The 22,058-nt window shown below is 46.8% G+C and overlaps 1 protein-coding gene across 5 annotated transcripts in view; it reads right to left on the bottom strand.

The window, feature by feature from the left end:
- Positions 1–22,058, bottom strand: part of CDC45 (cell division cycle 45) — a 43,161-nt gene that overhangs the window by 14,088 nt on the left and 7,015 nt on the right. For 4 of the 5 annotated variants that reach the window (XM_009216786.4, XM_003905218.5, XM_021921356.2 and 1 more), the window contains 5 exons: positions 12,493–12,548; positions 10,835–10,883; positions 9,408–9,469; positions 7,680–7,730; positions 1,501–1,620 (listed from right to left, as the gene is read on the bottom strand). In XM_009216786.4, the coding sequence (XP_009215050.2) occupies positions 1,501–1,620; positions 7,680–7,730; positions 9,408–9,469; positions 10,835–10,883; positions 12,493–12,548 (338 nt within the window). Of the gene's footprint in view, positions 1–1,500; positions 1,621–7,679; positions 7,731–9,407; positions 9,470–10,834; positions 10,884–12,273; positions 12,370–12,492; positions 12,549–22,058 lie in introns of all 5 variants that reach the window. The other variant, XM_017945130.3, reaches the window with a different exon arrangement.

Here is a 22,058-nt window from a genome sequence, read left to right on the forward strand (position 1 = left end):
GCCCTCACGAAGCTCCCCCATCCTCAACCCTTTTTTCTTTTTTTTGAAACAGAGTCCTGCTCTGTCACCCAGGCTGGAGTGCAGTGGCACGATCTCAGCTCACTGCAAGCTCTGCTGTCTGGGTTCACGCAGAACATTCTCCTGCCTCAGCCTCCCGAGTAGCTGGGACTATAGGCGCCCGCCACTATGCCCGGCTAATTTTTTGTATTTTTTACGAGAGACAGGGTTTCGCCGTGCTAGCCAGTATGGTCTCGATCTCCTGATCTTGTGATCCGCCCGCCTCAGCCTCCGAGAGTGCTGGGATTACAGGCGTGAGCCACCATGCCCGACCTCCTCAGCCCTTTTCTTAAACATACCCATCACAGCTCCTGGCACTGTGAGCGCAGCTGTGAGTGTGGACTGCCCCCGACGGTGGACCTCCCCTTTACAGGACGAGAGCCTGGTCCTGCCTGCTTCCTCAGCATGCTCAGTCCCCACAATTGCCCCTCCCAACTCCTGGGGACTCCCAGGACTTCAGACCACCATGCTCCCTGCCCACATTCCAGCAGCTTCCTGAAGCCCCGGCGTCCTCAGCTCCCTGACTCCCTCCCTCCTGCCTCAGTCACACACTCCCATGGTCCCTGGGTAAGTAGTCCACCTTGCCACACACAAGATGGGACCGGCTCCTATGCACAGCGGCTCTCCTCCCCAGTTCAGCCAACTCTGCCCTGCTTCCTAGGCTCTGATGGTCACCTGACTACTGATGTGCCCACACTCACTCTTCCTCCTTCCCAGCCATCACAGTGCAGAGACAGGGCAGCTCCGTCCCCGATATCATGTAACCTGACTGCTCACAGCCACTGCTGCAGTCTGGGCCGAGCCACTATTGTGTGGCCTTGGAGAGCTGTGACCATCTCCTTGCCCCCAACCTACCTCTACTGGGCAGCCAAGGGACCTTTTAAAAACCCTGACTCAAACTCTGGTCACTCCACAGTCTCCTGCTGCCCTTGGCTCACAAGGCCTGCTCTGGCCTCCTGACACCTGACCCCAGTCAGTCCCCCAGTTCCTCCTGTGCTCACACTGAGTGTGGCTGAGACTGTGTGAGATGTAGCCTCCCCATGGTCTTTCCTGGGCACTCCACCAATGTCCCATGTGTTTCTCAAAGAAACATCATACTGTGTGATTACATGGTAGCTCCCTTCTTCTTTCCTGACTGCATGAACCGCCACCCTCACTGCTACCACATCCAGAACCAGGCCCACAATAAGCACTTTACAGGGACGTGCTGGAGAAGGGTGACACTTCCAAACTCAGCTCTGGCATTTAGAAGCCAAAGCCACACAGAAGAGCTGGGGTAGCACACCACAGCCCCCTCCCCCAAAACTTCCTGCCCCACCTGCTTTCCCTCCTGGGGATGTAGGCCAGAACCCACAGAGGGTGACAAAGCAAACAAGGCCCGCTGAGCAGAACCCTGGAGGCAGGGGTGCTGCCTGTGCCCCTCAGGCTGGGCCACAAGGATACTCATACTCAAAGGAGATCCGCGTGCAGTCCACGGAGAGCGTGTTCTCCTCATCCTCGTTCCGGTGGTTGTGGCGGGAAACGTGGCGCTGCAGGACACCGACATCAGTCACGTATTTCATTCTGGAAGAAAAGGTAGCACAAGCCTCGGCTGGTTCCCTCCAGATCTTACCAGGCAGCCTGAGCCTAGGCTCCATTCCTGCTCAGGAACTCCCTCAAGGGCCTGCTCACCACGGGAGTTGTTCTATGCAAAGACTAAGGACATGCAGCCTGCATAGAAACCAAGCAGCCAGGAAAACATGATTGGACAGAGCGGGGGGGGTGTGGTCTCCAGCCTTGCCCACCTCCTGTCCTCATGGGTCTCACACCTCCTGAGAACGGGCACTGCAGAGCCCACAGCCCACACAGCCAAGATGATAGACTCCGTAAGTGACAGGGATCCACAGCAGAGTGGGTGAAATGTTCCCTATAAACTTTACAAAATTAATGAGGGTAGGGGGAGGGGAGAAATGAAAATGAACCCAGCTCGCAGCACGTCAGCATCAGTCACTAGGTCAGCGTGCTCTCTGACTGCTTCCTCATAGTTGCTTGGTGTCTATTGCCTCAGAAGCATGTAGACCCCATCACAAGATTGTAGTTCCCCTCACTGCTCCGTAGATCACAACTTGAACCTTAGGAAATGCTGTTTTCCCTCTGAGATATTCCTGTGGGTCCCGTATACTGATGGAGCTACTGACTCAACTGCTCCGAAGGACCCCATGAGGAGCTGACTCACCCGAGTGGTTTGTACACCCTGATTTCATCACCCTTCCCCCACCAATCAACTATCCCAATTTTCCAGCCCCTCACCCTCCACAGTCCCCTTAAAAACCCCAGCCCAGGCTGGGCGAGGTGGCTCATACCTGTAATCCCAGCACTTTGGGAGGCCGAGGTGGGTGGATCACCTGAGGTCAGGAGTTTGAGACCAGCCTGACCAACATGGAGAAACCCCGTCTCTACTACAAATACAAAATTAGCCTGGCGTGGTGGTGCATGCTGGTAATCCCAGCTACTCGGGAGGGTGAGGCAGGAGAATCGCTTGAATCTGGGAGGCAAAGGCTGCAGTGAGCCAAGATCGCACCATTGCACTCCAGCCTGGGCAACAAGAGCGAAACTCTGTCTCAAAAACAAACAAACAAAAAAAGACCCAGCCCAGAACTCCTCAAAGAGATGGATTTGAGGGTCTCCTCCCATCTCCTCACTCAGTGCCCTGCAATCATGAAGCTCTTCCTCTGCTGCAAACTCTGCTGTCTCAGTGTAACAAGTCTGTTACTGCACAGCAGGCATACAAACCTGCTGGTCCTATAACACATTATGGTGAGCCTAACCTGGAGCCCCTTGTGGGCATTTGCCTGTGGCTCGGTGCCCCTTTGCTGTTCAGTGGGAAGGACCCAGAGATAAGTCCAAAGCCCAAGTGGCACCTGGGTTCCACTGAACTATGGGTGCTGCCGGTGCCCTGCCTGTTGACATGGCAACGTCAGGCCTTTGGTGTGTAGACTGCTCGCAGCAAAGCAAGTTTCTGGTTTTGAAAGGCATCTTAGGTAAGTTTTCTCGATGCAACCAGCACCCCTTTCTCCTCTGATTTGCTGGCCCCTTTGGAGGTCTTGTGGCTCCCTCTGAAGTCTTGAGGCCTCCTCTGAGGTCTTGTAGACCCTCCCTAGTAATAGGAAGGGCCTTGTTTGAGGGGACTTCCTCTACATTGGAAGGAGACCAAAAAGAACTGCTTGGGAGAAATCCTCTTGACTTCTAAAATTTGTAACTTGATTTCGGAAGGCCTTTTGTCTTTGTCTTGTTATGAATGTTTATGTTTATGAAAGGGATCCCTGAAGGAATTAATGGCAGAAGCTCAGCAGGCCTAACTCAGGTTGATCATATGCTTTTTCATCTCACCCAGAGACCACCCACTGAACTCCTGGTTGGAGGTAATTCCTCCCAACTTTGAGTAGATCAAAGGTGCTGAGGGCTGACAAGGGCAAGTGTGAGCCTCGCCACATCAAATCTGGGTGTGGAGTGGAGTGATTAGTGTCTGCATTTTTGTTGGGTGTATATCGTCTCAGCTGGAATGAGAAATATTGATTTGGTTACTCCAAGCTGGGCACTGGGCTGCATCTTGTAAAACTGGGAAGACAAGAGATATATGTCTTCATCAGGTTAGTGCAATATATAACTTACCCACTAAAAGAAGCACCCAGGCCGGGCGCCGTGGCCTCGCCTCGTAATCCCAGCACTGCAGCCTTGACGCGATCACGCAGGTCAGATCGAGACCATCCTGGCTAACATGGTGAAACCCCTGCCTCTACTAAAAAATACAAAAACTAGCCGGGCAAGGTGGGCCGTAGTCCCCAGCCACTCAGGAGGCTGAGGCAGGAGAATGGCGTAACCGGGAGGCAGGGCGGAGCTTGCAGTGAGCTGAGATCCGCCACTGCGCCCAGCCTGGGCGACAGAGCTGTGACCTCGGCCTCAAAAAAAAAACAGCAAAGAAAGTAGTTGAATTCCCGGAAACCTATGAGTTTCTGTCTGCTTTCTTTTTTTAAAACAGGGTCTCACTCTGTTTCCCAGGCTGGAGGACAGTGGCACAATCACAGCTCACTGCAGCTTTGACCTCCCAGGCTCAAGTAATCTTCCCACTTCAGCCTCCCAAGTAGCTGGGACCACAGGTGTGCACCACCATGCCCAGTTGATTTTTTTTTAAATTTTTGTAGAGAGGGGTTCTATGTTACCTAGGCTGGATTCCTGCAATCCTCCTACCCCCAACAAAGTGCTGGGATTACAGGCATGAGCCATCATCCCAGTCTCTTTTCTGCCTGCTTTGAATCTGGTGTTATTAAGCTACTGGTATTGAGATAAGACTCACTGTTTATGGTATTACTAATTCAGAGCTACTTGGAGATTTTGTTTTGCTTATACAGCTCAGCCAGTTGTAGCTAAAATGTAATCATTGAAAACTTGAAAGTAGAAAAAAGAAGAAAGGGTAAGTTTTAAAATCAAACTGCTATAGAAACTGCTTTATTCAAAATTTTAGTTCACAGCCTTCATTGAATTACCTATTGGGATAAACAAAGTTTATTTATGTGAATGGTTCCAATTTTGTCAGAAATAATTTGGATCCACCCTCTTTTATAAACTGGTGAGCTGTCTCATGGCTAGAGTTCTGCAGTAAAAGCTGTACCTTTGTATGTGTGTGTATGTGGGTTAAAATAAATTTAGATGTATGTACATGTGTTGTGTTATATGTTGTGTCTACACGGCACCAAACTGGCTTATAAATAAATGAGTGCTCATAAACAAAGTAAATAAGTTCAAACATTTTTCAAGTTCATGTGACTTAAATGATCTTTAGTAAATAAGCTGGCTTTACAATCATTGGTAAAATAAAAACAGAAATGTCTTCAAAACTATCAGCATACATCTTTTTTCTGAGTTTATTGACCGAACGATTTTATATTTGTCTCTACTGGATATTTAGGGTGTCAGGACTTTGCATAAAAGGTTATAAGACTATAAACCTAACCAAAACCAGAATGATCTTTGTATGATTTTTTGACAAATAAGATTAATATTGTTGGTTTAATGATAACAGCTGAATCTTCTGAGTTGTCAGCAAAAATACATATGCATTTAACTTTAAGGTTCTTAGGTGAACATCTGATGGTCACAGGTTATAAAAATGATTAAGAAGGCCAGGCATGGCAACTCACATCTGTCATCCCAACACTTTGGGAAGCTGAGGGAGGACTGCTTGAGCCTAGGAGTTTAAGACCAGCCTCGGCAACAAAGTAAGACCCCATCTCTACAAAAAAATAAAAAAAATTAGCCAGGCATCGTGACACACGCCTGTAGTCCCAGCTACATGGGAGGCTAAGGTGGTGGGATTGCTTGATCCCAGGAGGTCAAGGCTGCAGTGAGTTGTTTATGCCAATGCACTCCAGCCTGTGAGACAGACCCCATTTCAAAAAAAGAAAAAGGTTAACAATAATTTGAAATGATGACTAGTTTTGTCTAGTATCTCAGTTTTCATAAGTAATCTAGGCAAACTTAAAAATGCAGGAAATGTAAATTGTTATGAAAGCTTGTAGACAAACTTTCTATGTAGCTTAAAATCCTAAAATTATTTTAGATGCTTGTTGGGTGTCTGGGTCATTTCCAATTAAGAAAGGGTTATAATATGCCACAAGATTCTGAGGAGGCCACAAGATCTCCAAGGAGGCCAGCAAATCAGAAGAGAAAGGGGGTGCCGGTTGCATGGAGAAAACTTTCCTAAAATGCCTTTCAAAACCAGAAACTGTCTTTGCTGCGAGCAGTTTATGCATCAAAGGTTGACACTGCCCCGTCAACAGGCAGGGCACCAGTGACAGCCCATATTTCAATGGAGCCCAGTGGCCCCTTGGGCTGTCTCTGGGTCCTGCCCACCGAACAGCGAAGGGGCACCTAGCCACGGCAAATACCCATAAGGGGCTTCAGGTAGGCTCTCCAAAATTTTTTGTTTGTTTTGGTTTGGTTTTTTTTGAGACGGAGTCTTGTTCTGTTGCCCAGGCTGGAGTGCAGTGGCACGATTTCGGCTCACTGCAGCCTCCGCTTCCTGGGTTCAAGCGATTCTTCTGCCTCACCCTCCCGAGTAGCTGGGACTACAATACAGGTATGTGCCATCATGCCCAGCTAATTTTTCTATTTTTAGTAGAGACAGTGTTTCACCATGTTGGCCAGTCTGGTCTCGAACTCCTGACCTCAGGTGATCCACTCACCTCTGCCTCCCAAAGTGCTGGGATTACAGGGGTGAGCCGCTGCGCTCGGCCTCCAAAATGTGTTATAGGACCAGGAGGTCCATATGTCCGCTGTGCAGTAACAGACCTGTTACACTGAGATAGCAGAGTTTGCAGCAGAGGAAGAGTTTCATGATTGCAGGGCACTGAGTAAGGAGAAGGAAGCATTTTCAGTTCTCCCTTCCCCCTGCCCTCATTAATTTCGTAAAGTTTATAGGGACAGTTTCAGGTACAGATCCTGTACAGGAAGTGCCACTGAGCACAATGAGAGCAGGAAGACGCCACTCTAGGTTCCAAAGGGCCACCAACCAGGGCAGTGACCGTGGGGCCTCACCTGACAGACTGCTACAGACCAGGAACAGTGCCTATCAGTGCATGCACCATGGTGTTTCTAGCCCCTACATTATCTGTGCACAGATTCCATGCTACTCTTAACACAGGAAGGGACTGAGGCCCAACAAGGCAGTGGGCTGTGCCAAGGTGACCTGTCCAAGCAGCAGCCCCAGGCCTGAAACTTAGGCTTCTCCTGCCTTGTGGGCCTCATTGCAGGACCCAGACAGGGGCAGGGCTGGGGAGGCAGGAAATAGTGGCATGGGGCCTATTCAAACTGCATGAGGAGACCAGCGCCCAACTGGAGGCTGTGCCTAGGGCTGTGCCAGTTGACAGCTTGGGGACATCTACATGGGTCCCCTAGGAGAGGGCCAGCATGTTGGGGTCTAGGTCCATGCCAATCCCTAAGAGGTTTTGCCTGATGGCCACTAGAGAAGGATGGGCCACTTCGTGCATTAGCGGGGATGAAAGAAGCAGCCGACCCCCACTTCACCCCACAACATCTGCATTCTGAGGCAGCCTTGCAGCTCACTGTCAGTCTATCAGATGGGGAGCCCACCACTGAGGGCAAAAAGGGGTTCTGCTTCACACCAGACCCCTTAAAATCCTCTGGAGCCTTCCCCTTACCTTTGGGGTCAAACCCCTATCCTTGGCAAGATACTCAGGGTCTTCACTAGGGTCTCTCATCCCGCCCCCAACCTGCTCCTGTGTTGTCTCCCCCCAACCCCAACCTACTGCAAGGGCCACACCTTAGCACCTGCCTCTAAGCCCGGCCCTGCCCATAGCACCGAGCACAAGCAGGGCACTGCGAGAGAACTGGGGAGGCTGGCTCTACCTCCAAGATGAAGAGGCCACACAAGGCCACGGTCACTTGGTTGGTACTTTGTTAGCCCTTCCTCAGTGACAAATGCCTGGGCCCAAGGAGGAGGACCAGTCCTCACTTCTCAATAGGACCCTACAGAGACCCTGCTAAAAACTTAGTGGCTATGGTCAGGCTGTGCACCTGGCCAAAGCACAGGGCTGACCCTGCAAGGCAAGGGAGTGTGTCCTTACTGAGTGATCTTGTCTTGCACCCACTGGTCCGTTAGTCCAACGATGGCCCACCTGGAGGAAGAGAAGGCAGTGGAGACGGCCTATAGCCCACCTGCACTCCATGAGGCCTGGGGGATGGAGTAAGATGATGGAACGGGCCCAAGCTCAGCACTCTGGGGAATGTCCTGCCAGTGGGGCTAGACCCTGGCTTGCCTCAGTCAGGTGGCCTCTCTCCTTGAGGTGAAGAGGTTAGACGGGTAACTGGGGCCTCGCAGTGCAGTGTCTGCTACTGTGGGAGCTTTAAGTACTCAGAGGAGGAAAACCTCCCAGGGCAGTCATGGCAGCTGTAACAGGAGTCAGCACTCCTGTCCACTCCCAGGCCATGCTCTGCTCTTGTCCTGTGCTCCTGACCCCAACACTCAGAGTGGAGTTGATGTAGGACCATGGCAGAGGCCTGTGCTGAGTTGTTGGTGACCCTGGTATCACTTCATCTCTCTGAGTCCCTCATGTCACCTGCCCCCAGCACAGGGGACCCTAGTTGTGTTCACATCTACTCATCCTACAGCTTAAAGTAGCAGGATGTAGAGTAGCAGTGTTTAGGCCTCTGGTGAGCTTCAAGGCTCTTGTCTTCAGGCTCATCTTTTACCTATGAGACCCAGGCAAGGCCCGGCTTCCCCAGCATGACGGCCAGCCCACGGCAAGAGTGACTGGGCCCCACTGTGCTCAGTCATACCAGATGCAGCCCGCACAGTGGACTCAGAGGAGGGATGGTTCTTCCTACATCAAATTTTGCCACCGTGTGCCAGGGCTGCAAGGATGCCTAGCAAGAGCTGCCTCCTTTTTTAGAGACAGCATCTCACTTTGTCACCCAGGCTGGACTACAGTGACACAATTGTAGCTTATTGCAGCCTTGAACTTCTGGGTTCAGGCAATCTTCCTGCCTCAGTCTCCTGAGCAGCTTGGACTACAGGTACACACTACCACACTCAGCTAATTTTTGAGACAGTTTCATTTTTGTTGCCCAGGCTGGAGTGTAATGGCCCAGTCTCAGCTCACTACAACCTCTGCTTTCCGGATTCAGGTGATTCTCCTACTTCAGCCGCCTGAGTAGCTGAGATTATGGGCGTCCACCACCACGCCCGGCTAATTTTTTTTTTCTTCTATTTTTGGTAGAGACAGGGTTTTACCATATTGGCCAGGCTGGTCTCGAATTCCTGACCTCAGGTGATCTACCTGCCTTGGCCTTCCAAAGTGTTGGGATTAGAGGGGTGAGCCACCACGCCCAGACAGTTTTTTCTTTTTTTGAGACAGGGTTTCACTTCATTGCCCAGGATAGTCTTAAACTCCTGCACTCAAGTGATGCTCCTGTCTTGACCTCCCAAAGTACTGGGATTATGGATGTAAGATTAGGATGTGAGCCACTGCAAAGGCTGCCTCCTTCAAACCTCACACTCCTCCTGTCACTTGAATTTACTGAGCACAGGCTGAGCAGCAGGAGTGGGGAGGGTGAAGCTGTACTGTATCCTCTTCCTCTGCATTCTCTGACACTCCAAGTCCCATGTTTGTGTGAAGCTCCCAGAGCTTCACAGTTAAGAAGACCAGAATCACACACATTCCCAGAAAGGGGCTGTGTCTGACACTTCTGGTGGGGACAGAGGAAGTGCCCTCCCTGTGGGAGGACAGAGCTGCTTATGTGGCACTGACCAAGGCAATAAACACTCTCACACAGCTGCCGCAGGGGCTACGTACCACAGCATGTCATTCAGGTCCTTGGACAGCATCCATGCCAGCTCAAACATCACCATGGCTGACTGCAAGGAAGCAGAGAAGTCTAAGGCTCATGGGAGGGGCATGTGCTGGGGCTGGGCCATGAGGCCAGGCTGGACCTGAGCCAGAAGGGCCCTGGCAAACGCCTGCGGATGGAGGGTCTGCCTGGCCAGGGAATGTGGGTGGATTCCAGCCCGACATGTGGGATGAGTACACACTAAACTGAGAAGAAGAGGACTGAAAGTAACTCCTTTGCTAGCTAAAATCATTACTGTCTGTGTATTTTATCCTGTAGCAAGGGTAGAATTCACTTTGTAGGGGCAGCTCAGGTATAGCACTGGCTGGGGCCTCTTTGCATCTCCCTGGGTTCCTCAGTGATGCCTGAGGCAGGCACTGAATCCTGAAAGTCAGAAGATCCCATCGTTTGCCTGGCTCTGCGTCCGCACACTCCTCCTGCTTGGCTGGCGTCCTCAAACACATTCCCAGAAAGGCTAGGTCAGGCAGAGCCCTGGGTCCAATTATTTGAATATTAAAGAGGGAGGGGCCTCAGGACCTCTTGTGAGGAGGGTCTTTCCAGCAGGGCTGTCCACATCGGAGCATTTAACTCCCATAAGCAGAGGGTCTCTATTTGGTAAGACCTCGAGGAAGACTGGTGTCTGACCAGAAGACCCTAAGATCCCCTTTGTAGTGAGATGTGGGCTTCCTCCAGGGAGAGAATTTCCAAGGGAATTTGCCCCATGTATCTGGAGGGAGGTATTTTCTCTAAGCTAGCACCAACACCCTCCCCACCAACTGCTTAGAATTTTCCATGTGCAAGGACTGAGCAGAGACAGCAAAGGATGATCCTTCAAAGGACAATGGAACCTTGACAATAGAAGGGACACTGGAAATACGGTGTCAGAGTTCAAAGTCCCAGCATTAAATTCTAACACTAAATACAGGATGTTTTATTGAAGCTGATTTTTTAGGGCTCCTTAAGGCCTTGAGCTCTGCTCAACACTATCAACATAGTAGGTTTTCCACACTAAATTCTGTTTTATAAAAGACACACACTGATGTACTGTTAGACGTCTATAGCGTTTTATCTTCTCGCACAGAGACTGGTACAAACTCATTCTGTATTTTTGATGATAAGCAAAAATAAACGCTGCTCTTCTTTGATCACCTATTGGGTGCAAACAATCATCTTAATAATTACCCCTGAAATGAGGATTATTCTCTTTACAGAGGAGGAGGCGTTTAAGGCTCAGAGAGCTTGCAACAGCTGCCCAAGGTCACACGGGGAAGGCATGGAGCTCAGATTCAAACCAGGCTTTTATGGCTCTAAAATCTGTGTTTCTTCTTCACATTTGAGGACACTGACCCCTGGAGTCAGAACTTTATAGTGAGTTGCACCTATTAGTACTTACCGATGTCCCATGATATTCATACTGTTCGTAGTCAAAGAGGATGTCTCTTCTGTAATGACATAAAATGCAGGTCTTCAACAAGAAGCAGCAGTACAGGAAGCCAAATATTTTGGAAAAATGCTAAACTTGACAGTATTCAATGAAATGCAAATTAAATCATGGTACTATTTGTTTTCACATATTGACTTAGTTTTTTCTTTTTCATTGAGACAGGTTCTTGCTGTGTCTCCCAGGCTGAATTGCAGTGGTGTGATCACAGCTCACTGCAGCCCCGACATCCTGGGCTCAAGTGATCCTCCTAACTCAGCCTCCTAAGTTCCTAAGTAGATGGGGTTACAGGCATGTGCCACTACACCCAGCTAATTAAAAAAAAAATTTTTTTTAATAGAGACAAAGTCTCACTATGTTGTCCAGGTCGGTCTCAAACTCCTGGGCTCAAGCAATCCCCCCACCTTGGCTTCCCAAAGTATTGGGATTATAGGCATGAGCCACCACATCTGGCCACTTATTGACTCTAGCAGAACGTATATGTGTAACATTGGGAAATTAACACAAACTGCCAGTGGCAACGTATGATGTAAAGTGGTATAGTTCCAAATTCCAATTCAGAGAAATTGTCCCATAATTACAATTCAAACAAAAAAGCAAGACAAAACTTGCTGTGTGCACAAAGTAATTCACTAAAGCCTTATTTATAATGGCAAAATACTGGAAGTAACCTACATTTCAAAAAGGGAAATTGCCAATTAAGTCCTATGCTGTTTAGAAAGCCTATTCAGAACTATTTTAAATGGCTATATTAAGTAGAAAGATGCAAAATCAGATGTATATCATGTAAAATATGCACAAGTATGTATAACCCAAGAATAGAAATCCAAACCCAGAATCTCTTTGCATTAGAAAGTGTGATTATGGATTATTTTCACTTTTCTTTCCTTATGCTTCCTGAAATGGTTTTATATTATCCTTTTTTGGTTTGTTTGTAGAGACAAGGTCTTGCTCTGTCACCCAGGCTGGAGTGCAATGGCACAATCATAGTTCACTGCAGCCTCGAACTCTCCTGGGTTCTCCTGCCTGGGCCTCCCAAAGTGTTGGGAATACAGGCATGAGCCACCACACCTGTCCTACATTGTCCTTATCCGAGGGGGCAGCCTTCCTCCTGTGGCAGTGGCAGTGGCAGGAGTGCATGCCCTCAGCTGAAACAGGGGGAATATCAGCTGGATGGCCTGGGAAACCTTCCATGACAGATCCAGCAAGGGCTTCCCCCAGGACCCACCTCAAGGGCACTGCTGCATGCTCACTTCAAGCTAGAATAACCTTTCCAATATTTTAATTTTTGAACACTTCTTATAAATAATTTGTAAATCAAAGTATCTACACTGGAAAAACTCAATAAAAATAAAGAGCCGAGGCCATGGTCTCTAATGGATGGCATGTACCTGGGAGACTTTGGGGCTGTCCTGTCACTCATAGGACCGGGGAACAGCCTGGAGCTCTTCTCCAATGCAGCGGCCACAGGTTCACTCTCAGAACCACTGCCCAAAGGTTCTAAACTGAATGAATTATCCTGAGACAGAAAGTCAGAGGTATGGGTGGCACCACAGAGCACCAGGCAAGTGGGCTCCTGGTGCTGGGAGCAGCTGGAAGCGCAGACTCACCTGCGGGCCTCCCACTCTCGCCGCTGCCTCCTCCGCATGGTTTCCTCCACTATCTCCTGATACAGGGACAAAGAGAACAAAAGGTGGGACAAATGCACTAGGAATTTTTCCCCACAGCCTGAGAAGGTTCCAATTTGGCAGAAGTCAGTAGGCCCAGACCCCTGAGAGAGAACATGGTCACACACCAGTGCCCCGAGCACAGCCTGTTCCTACAGAAGAGAAGCATGGAGGCAAGGGATGACTGCGACCCCTTCTGGCTCCCAGCTCTCCAGACACTGAGCAAAAAGAGTGGGCGGTTCCTAAGCACCTGCTCCAGGCAAAACTGTGTTCATCCACCCTAGCTGGATGAATACAGCACTATGGGATCTAAGGTAAGCTCACACCCGCTCTGTACCAGCTTCCACATCAGGAAGGACGAGAGCTAACATTTCTTATATTCTACCATGCGTTAGGAACTACTCTAATGTTACAGGCACAACCTCATTTAATCTTCAAAACAAAGGCATGGAATAACGTGGTAGGTTTAGAAATCCATGGTCCCGAGACTCCTGCTTCTCAGAAGAGGGAGTAGAAATATTTTTCCCCATACATTCATTAAATATATCGAAAACCCTTCGACATCATAGATCAAACAAAGTAAGGCTGGGCGCAGTGGCTCACGCCTGTAATCCCAGCACTTTGGGAGACAGAGGCAGGCGGATCACATGAGGTCAGGAGTTAAAGACCAGCCCGCCGAACATGGTAAAACCCCGCCTCTACTTAAAACACAAAAATTAGCTAAGCGTGGTGGCACATGCCTGTAATCCTAGCTACTTGGGAGGCTGAGGAGAACTGCCTGAACCCGGGAGGTGGAGGTAGCAGTGAGCCAAGATTGTGCCACTGCAATCCAGCCTGGGCAACCGAGCGAGACTCTGCCTCAAAAACATACAAACAAACAAAAAAAAACAAAGTAAGACTCCGAAAGATAGAGGTGAAGGCAGAGCAGTTAGGGACTCTGGGACATGAGGAACAACACAGCGTTCCTTGAGTTTTCCTTCTGGCTCATACATGCCAGACTTGGAGCTGAAAAGCCAGCAACCTAGAAACACCAACAGGTGCAGACAAAAAAATAAAACAAAACAAAAAAAACCCACAAAAGCTGCTCTGTCTAGTCAAAGGACTGGGAAGGAGCAGCCTCCCAAGACAGAAAGCTTTTAGGCAATAGCCCATCTACTCTAGCCAACACCACCAAGAACATCCATATCCACCCCGGCAAAGGCCTAGTGGGAGCCTAGGCTCCCATCCTTGCGAAGCTGTAGCAAGGCACCCAAATCCTTCTGTCTGGTGGTATCAGAGAGGCCAAGGAGGGAACTGAGACTGCCACCTCTGCTGGTTGGTCACAAGTCCATAACCCACCTCTGGGTGGGAGAACCAATGGTGGGAGAACCTAGACTTCCACCCCCACCTTCCAGTAATGAGAAATTCCTCCCCTCCCTCCTAGGAGGGTATCAGAGGCAGCAAAGTGGGAAGCCTGGACCTTCACTGCCCCAGGTGATAGACATCATGGGGAACCTGAACTTTTATCTCTATCTGGCATCACTCACTCTCCTTGCCGGAGCTGTGTCAGAGAAAGCCAACTAAAACAGAACACTTAAAGAAGACATGAAATCTCATCACATAATACAAAAATCTCCCGGTTTCATTTGAAAATCACTCATCATACCAAGAACTAGGATGATCTCAAAATGAATGAAAAAAGACAACCCACCTATGCCAACATCAAGATGATGACATGACAGAGTTGTTAGAATTATCTGCCCAAGATTTTAAAGCAACCATCATAAAAATGCTTCAACGAGCAATGACAAACGATTGAAACAAATGAAAGCCGGGAAGCCTCAGCAAGAAATAAGAGATCTAAAGAAGAGACAAGGGGCCGGGCGTGGTGGCTCACGCCTGTAATCCCAGCACTTTGGGAGGCTGAGGCGGGTGGATCACAAGGTCAGGAGTTTGAGACCAGCCTGACCAACATGGCGAAACCCCGTCTCTACTAAAAATACAAAAATTAGCTGGGCGTGGTGGTGCATGCCTGTAATCCCAGCTACTCAGGAGGCTGAGGCAGGAGAATCGCTTGAACCCGGGAAGCGGAGGTTGCAGTGAGCCAAGATCATGCCACTGCACTCCAGCCTGGGCAACAAAGCGAGACTCTGTTTTAAAAAAAAATAAAAAAAAATAAAGACGAGACAAGTGTTCTAAACAAAGTTTAAGAAAGAAAGAATATGTATATATATATAAAAGTTTAGAACTGAAAAATACAACTGGAATATTAACTCAGCAAATAGGTTCGAGAGTAGAATGAAGGGGACAGAGGGAAGAATGAGTGATCTAGCAGAAAGACAGAAATTACCCAGTCTGAACAACAGAGAAAAAAGAGACCAAAAAAACTAGAACCTCTGGGACATGTGGGGCTACAACAAAAGAGCTAACACTTACATCATCAGTGCCCCGAAGGAGGGGAATGAGGGCGCACCGAAAACACACTTGAAGAAATAATGGCTGAAAATTTGGCAGAAGACAAACCTGCTGGCTGGGTGTGGTGGTTCACGCCTGTGATCCCAACAGTTTGGGAGGCTGAGGCGGGCAGATTGCTTGAGGCCAGGAGTTTGAGATCAGCCTGGCCAAAATGGAAAAACTTCACCTCTACTAAAAAAAGTAGCCAGGTATGGTAGCACATGCCTATAATCCCAACTACTCAGGAGGCGGAGGTTGCAGGTCCTCCAGCCTGGGCGACAGAGTGAGACTCCACCTCAAAAAAAAAAAAAAAAAAAAAAGACATAAACCCGCAGATTCAAGAAGCTGGGTAATGGGAAGTGGAGGTTACAGTGAGCTGAGATCATGCCACAGCACCCCAGCCTGGGCGACAGGGCAAGACTGAAAAAAAAAATAAAAGAAACAAATAGGAGAGACACAAATCCACACCAAGACACATCCTAACATCCTAATTAAAACTCTGAACACACAAACAAAACCAAAATATCTCAAAAACAGCCAAAGAAAAATAGACTTTAATGACACGGAAAAAGCATGAATGACAGAGGATTTCTCATGAGAAACCATGGCAGCCAGAGACAGTGGCACAGTATTTTCCAAATGCTGAAAGAAAATAAGTATTAACCCAGAATTCTATATCCAGTAAAAGTATCTTTTTGGAACATAAAAAAAAAAAAAAATCAAGAAATTCTCAAAGATGGAAAACTAAGGGAATTTATCTCCAGCAGCTCTCCCCCAAAGGAACGATTAAAGGAGACTCTTAAATAGAAACAAAATGGAAAAGAAACCTTGGAACACTGGAAAGGAAGAAAAAAATACAATAAGCAAAAATGAGGTAAATACAATAGGTTTTCCTTATCCTTTTGAGTTTGTAATTATGCTTGATTACTAAAGCAAATATTATAACACTGTATATGTGGAGGAAATATTTAAGAAAATTATATTATAAATGGGGCAGAGTAAAGGACATTAAGAGAAGGCCAGGCATGGTGGCTCATGCCTATAATTCCACACTTTGGGAGGCTGAGGCAGGTGGATCACCTGAGGTCAGGAGTTTGAGATGAACCTGGCCAACATAGTGAAACCCATCTCTACTAAAATACAAAAACTAGCTGGGCATGGTGGCGCACACCTGGGGGCCCAGCTAGTTGGGAGGCTGAGGCAGGAGTATTGCTTGAATCCAAGAGGTGGAGGTTTTAGTAAGCTAAGATTGTGCCACTGCACACTGCACACCAGCCTAGGTGACAAAGTGAGACTCCAGCTCAGAAAAAAAAAAAAAAAAAAGAAGGTAAGATTTCTACGTATGACTCAACTGGTAAAATGATGATACCAGTAGACTGTGATACGTTATGGATATGTAACGTAATCACCTGAAAGAACCACTAAAAAATCTATACAAGGAGATATACTCACAAACACTAGAGGAAAGAAAAAGAAATAAAACAGGCTGGGCGCAGTGGCTCACACCTGTAATCCCAGCACTGGGGAGGCTGAGGTGGGCGGATCACCTGAGGTCAGGAGTTCGAGGCCAGCCTGCCCAACAAGGTGAAACCCCATCTCTACTAAAAATACAAAAAATTAGCCGAGCGTGGTGGGCGTCTGTAATTCCAGCTACTCGGGAGGCTGAGGCAGGAGAATCACTTGAACCTGGGAGGCGGAGGCTGCAGTGAGCCAAGATCATGCCATTGCACTCCAGCCTGGGTGATGAGTGAAACTCCATCTCAAAAAATAAATAAATAAATAAATAAATAAAAAAGAAAAAGAAAAAGAAAGAAAACAGAATTAAAAAAACAGAGACCAGGAAACAGAAAATAAAATGTCAGACTTAAGCCCTAACATGTCAATAATTAAAATACATGTAAGTGAGCTAAGTTTATCAATTGAAACATAGAGAATGGCTTTAAAAAACATGATTTAGCTGGGCGCGGTGGCTCAAGCCTGTAATCCCAGCACTTTGAGAGGCTGAGACGGGCGGATCGCGAGGTCAGGAGATCGAGACCATCCTGGCTAACAGGGTGAAACCTCGTCTCTACTACAAAAATACAAAAAACTAGCCGGGCGAGGTGGCGGGCGCCTGTAGTCCCAGCTACTCAGGAGGCTGAGGCAGGAGAATCGCTTGAACCTGGGAGGCGGAGGCTGCAGTGAGCCAAGATCGCGCCATTGCACTCCAGCCTGGGTGATGAGTGAAACTCCATCTCAAAAAATAAATAAATAAATACATAAAAAAGAAAAAGAAAAAGAAAGAAAACAGAATTTAAAAAACAGAGACCAGGAAACAGAAAATAAAATTTCAGACTTAAGCCCTAACATGTCAATAATTAAAATACATGTAAGTGAGCTAAGTTTATCAATTGAAACATAGAGAATGGCTTTAAAAAACATGATTTAGCTGGGCGCGGTGGCTCAAGCCTGTAATCCCAGCACTTTGAGAGGCTGAGACGGGCGAGATCGCGAGCGTCAGGAGATCCCAGCTACTCGGGAGGCTGAGGCAGGAGAATGGCATGAACCCGGGAGGCGGAGCTTGCAGTGAGCTGAGATACGGCCACTGCACTCCAGCCTGGGCAACAGAGCAAGACTCCGTCTCAAAAAAAAAAAAACAAAAAAAAAACCATGATTTAAAAATACGACCCAACTATATGCTGTTTTAAAAAATTCACTACAAATGTAACAATATAGGCAGAATGAAACTAAAGAATGTGAAAAGATATATCATGCAAACATTAATCAAAGGAAAGCAGGAGTGGCAATATTAATATCAGATAAATCATACTTCAGAGCAAAACAAATTACCAGAGACAGAGTGGGACAATAAGTGAATAAAAGGGTCAATCCACCAAAAGGACACAACAATCCTAAATGTGTGTGCACAAGACAGCTATAAATACATGAAGTAAAAAGTGATAGAACTGAAAGGAGAAACAAATAAATCTATAATCACAGTTGGGGTCTTCAATGCCCCTTTCTGAAGAGTTGAAAGTATTACTAGCCAGAAAAGCAGCAAGCAAATAGAACTCAACACCACCATCAACTCTCACCATGTAAGTGACATTTCTAAAACACTCTACCTAACAACAGCAGACTATGCATTTTTTTGAGTGACTGCAAATGATACTGTATTTTAAATTTTGGTGTCCACATATTTATGGCTAGTACGCAGAAATAAAAAAAGTTGTTTATGTTTTTATGTAGGTATAAATCTAACAAAACACAAAGAATTTATACACTGAAAACTGCACAATGCTGATGGACGAAAAAAGGAATAAGCCATTGATACAAGCAAATGTGGATGAATCTCCAAGAACTATGCAGAGTGAAAAAAAGCCAATCCCAAAAGGCTACATACTGTATAATTCCATTTCCATTTTCATAATATTATTGAAATGAAATTACAGAAATGGAGCTTGCTAGTGGTTACCAGGCAGCAGACAAGTGGGTGTGGCTAGAAAAGGGCAATAGAGAGATCCTTACAGTGATGGAAATGTTCTGTATTTTTTTTTTTTTGAGCAATACCCATGGGTTATTTTGGCAGTTTCTGAATGCATAAATGGAATAGACATATTCAGTTTCTGGCAGAACTTTCACAGTAATTTCTAACCTTTAGAGTGCCAACTGAAAAATCACATGATTTATAAATTTAGAGAGGAGGCTTTTTCTTTAGAGATAGTCTCACACTGTTGCCCAGGCTGGAATGCAGTCGTGCGCTCACAGCTCACTGCAGCCTGACTTACTGGGCTCAGGTGATTCTCCCACCTCAGCCTCCTGAGTAGCTGGGACCATAGGAGTGCACCACCACACCTGGCTAATTTTTGTAGTTTTTGTAGAGACAGGGTTTTGCTATGTTGCCCAGGCTAGTCTCAAACTCCTGGGCTCAAGCGATTGGCCTGCCTCAGCCTCCCATCCTGACTGTGATATTATACTACAGGATGTTACCATTTGGGGAAGCTGGACAAAGTATATAAGTGATCTTTCTTTTTTTTTTTTGAGACAGTCTCGCTCTTTTGCCCAGGCTGGAGTGCAGTGGCGCAATCTTGGCTCACTACAAGCTCCGCCTCCTGGGTTCAGGCCATTCTCCTGCCTCAGCCTCCTGAGTAGCTGGGACTACAGGCGCCCGCCACCAGGCCCGGCTAATTTTTTTTTGTATTTTTAGTAGAGATGGGGTTTCACCATGTTAGCCAGGATGGTCTCGATCGCCTGACCTCGTAATCCGCCCGCCTCAGCCTCCCAAAGTGCTGGGATTACAGGCGTGAGCCACCGTGCCCGGCCTATAAGTGATCTTTCTATATTACTTCTTACAACTACATGTGAATCTATAATTATCTCAAAAGAAAAACTTTAATTAAAAAAAAGTCATGGTCCTGGTGAGGAAACTTTTTGTGGGTAATGGAATTGTTCTCTATCATGGTGGGATGGTGGTTGCATCTTTACACATTTGTTAAATCTCATTGAATTGGACCACCTAGTGAATTGTGTAGACATTATGCGTCAATAAAGTAACAAAATTCCCATAGTCTGAGATTTCTTTGACCCTCTCACAATGCATGGTGGGGTCTTGTCCCCTCCATTGTGGCTACAGGCTGCTGAGGTACTCTAAAGCTGGTCGGGAGAGCCATGCAGTGGCTGCCCAGGTGACTGGAATATTCATGCTGGAAGCCTGAGCAGTCATGTTGTAAGGAAGCCACATGCAATGGAGAGACTCTGCAGGTGCTTGGCTCAGCAGTCCTGGTTTGGAGCCATCCCAGCAGGTGTCTGAGCCATGCTTCCAGTTATTAGCCATTGAGTCCCCACCTGAGGGCCCAGATATCACAGAGCAAAAAGATGTCAACCTTGCTGGGCTCTGCCCAAATTGCTAACCTACAGAATCCATGAGCATAAGGAAAAGGTTGTTTTAAGCTGCTAGGTTCTGGAGTAATTTGTTAAACATCAGTAGGAACCAAAAGAAGTAAGTCCAGTTATTCTCTTCATTTTACAATGGCACATAGAGGTTAAGTCACTTGACTACGGTCACAAAGCTGTTATAGCAGATACAAAATGTGAAACCTGTGACCTGAACCAGGATATCATAGCACCTGTAGAAGAAGTATAATTATGGTTATTTTTATAGTGGAATCTCATCTCTGCTGAGGTCCAGCTCTAACATCCCACCTTTAAAAGACAAGCAAAAATGATTCTTGACCTCATGTCTCCTCTTTTCTTTATAACAGAACTCTTTTTCTTTTTTTTGAGACAGAGTCTCACTCTGTTGCCGAGGCTGGAGTGCAGTGGCGCAATCTCAGCTCACTGCAAGCTCCACCTCCCAGATTCACGCCATCCTCCTGCCTCAGCCTCCCGAGTAGCTGGGACTACAGGCACCGGCCAACAGGCCCGGGTGATTTTTTGTATTTTTAATAGAGATGGGGTTTCACTGTGTTAGCCAGGATGGTCTCGATATCCTGACCTCATGATCCGCCTGCCTCAGCCTCCCAAAGCGCTGGGATTACAGGTGTGAGCCACCATGCCTGACCTATAGGAAAACTCTTTAAAACGATTATTTATAAACTATTGTCTCTAAACCTCTTTGAATGTGCACCCCTATTAATAAAAATATTTCATTCTTTTTTTTTTAAGAGATGAGGTCCTGCTCTGTTGCCCAGGCTGGAGTGCAATGATGTGATCATGGATCACTGTAGCCTCAACCAACCTCCTGGGCTCAAGGCATCTTCCCACTCTAGCCTCCCAAGTAGCTGGGCCTATGAGACCGTGCCATCATGCCTGGCTAATTTTTATTTTTTATTTTTTGTAGAGACCATGTCTTGCTATATTGTCTAGTCTGGTAAAAATATTTCTTTTTCTTTTTTTTTCTTTTTTTTTTTTTTGAGACAAGAGTATTACTCTGTTGCCCAGGCTGGAGTGCAGTGGCACGATCTTGGCCTCCACCACTCGGCCTGCAACCTCCGCCTCCTGGGTTCAAGCAATTCTCCTGCCTCAGCCTCTCGAGTAGCTGGCATTACCGGCATCTGCCATTGCTCCTGGCTAATTTTTGTATTTTTAGTAGAGACGGGGTTTTTCTATGTTAGTCAGGCTGGTCTCAAACTCCTGACCTCAGGTGATCTGCCCGCCTCGGCTTCCCAAAATGCTGGGATTACAGGCTTGAGTCACCATGTCAGGCCGGTAAAAATATTTCTAAGAATATACCTCTAATATACACATACTTAGTTATAAATCATGCACAGGTTTTAATTATATAAAAAGTATTCTTCTCAAGAATGCTTAATGTTATTAAAATCAAGGCTCTAGACCTAATTTACAGATCATAGAAAATGCAGGGATAGAGAAGCAAGTTAGAGTTCTCCAGGAAGAAACAAGTAGTAGTAAATATTAGAAAAGATGATTGGCCTGTAGTGTCATTAAAAACAAAACAAAAGAAAAAAAAGAGGTAAGGTACAGTTCTAGGTTAAGACAGTAAAGAGAAATAGCTAAATGTGTTAACCTTGATTGTAGTTCAGAAATAAAAATAGCTGCAAAATATATTTTGAGGACAATTAAAGAGACCTGAATATGGGTGAATATTACCTGATATTAGCATATTATTCATTTCTTCTGCATGACAATGGCATTGTGTTTATGGGGAAGAATGTCCTTATTCTTAGGAGCTGCTTACGAAAGAATGTGTGGAATATCATGGTTTCTGTTTGGATGTGGAGGTGCACGCCTGTAATCCTAGCTACTTGGGAGGCTGAGGCAGGAGAATCACTTGAGCCCAGAAGACAGAGGTTGAAGGGAGCCGAGATTGTGCCACTGCACTCCAGCCTCAGTGACAGAGACTCCATCTCAAGAAAAAATAAAATAAAAAATAAAAAATAATATCATAGTTTCTGCAACCTATTCTCAAATGATACAGGAAAAAGAATATGTAGAGAGAAAGTAAATGTGAAAAACTGTTTTTGTTTTTTTTGAGATAAGGTCTCTTCATGTTGCCCAGGCTGTTCTCGAATTCCTGGGCTTGATCAATCCCCCTGCCTTGGCCGCCCAAGTAGCTGAGACCACCTACAGTCATGATC

This window comes from Papio anubis, chromosome 16 (assembly GCF_008728515.1).
Source record: "Papio anubis isolate 15944 chromosome 16, Panubis1.0, whole genome shotgun sequence".
Lineage (NCBI taxonomy): Eukaryota > Metazoa > Chordata > Mammalia > Primates > Cercopithecidae > Papio > Papio anubis.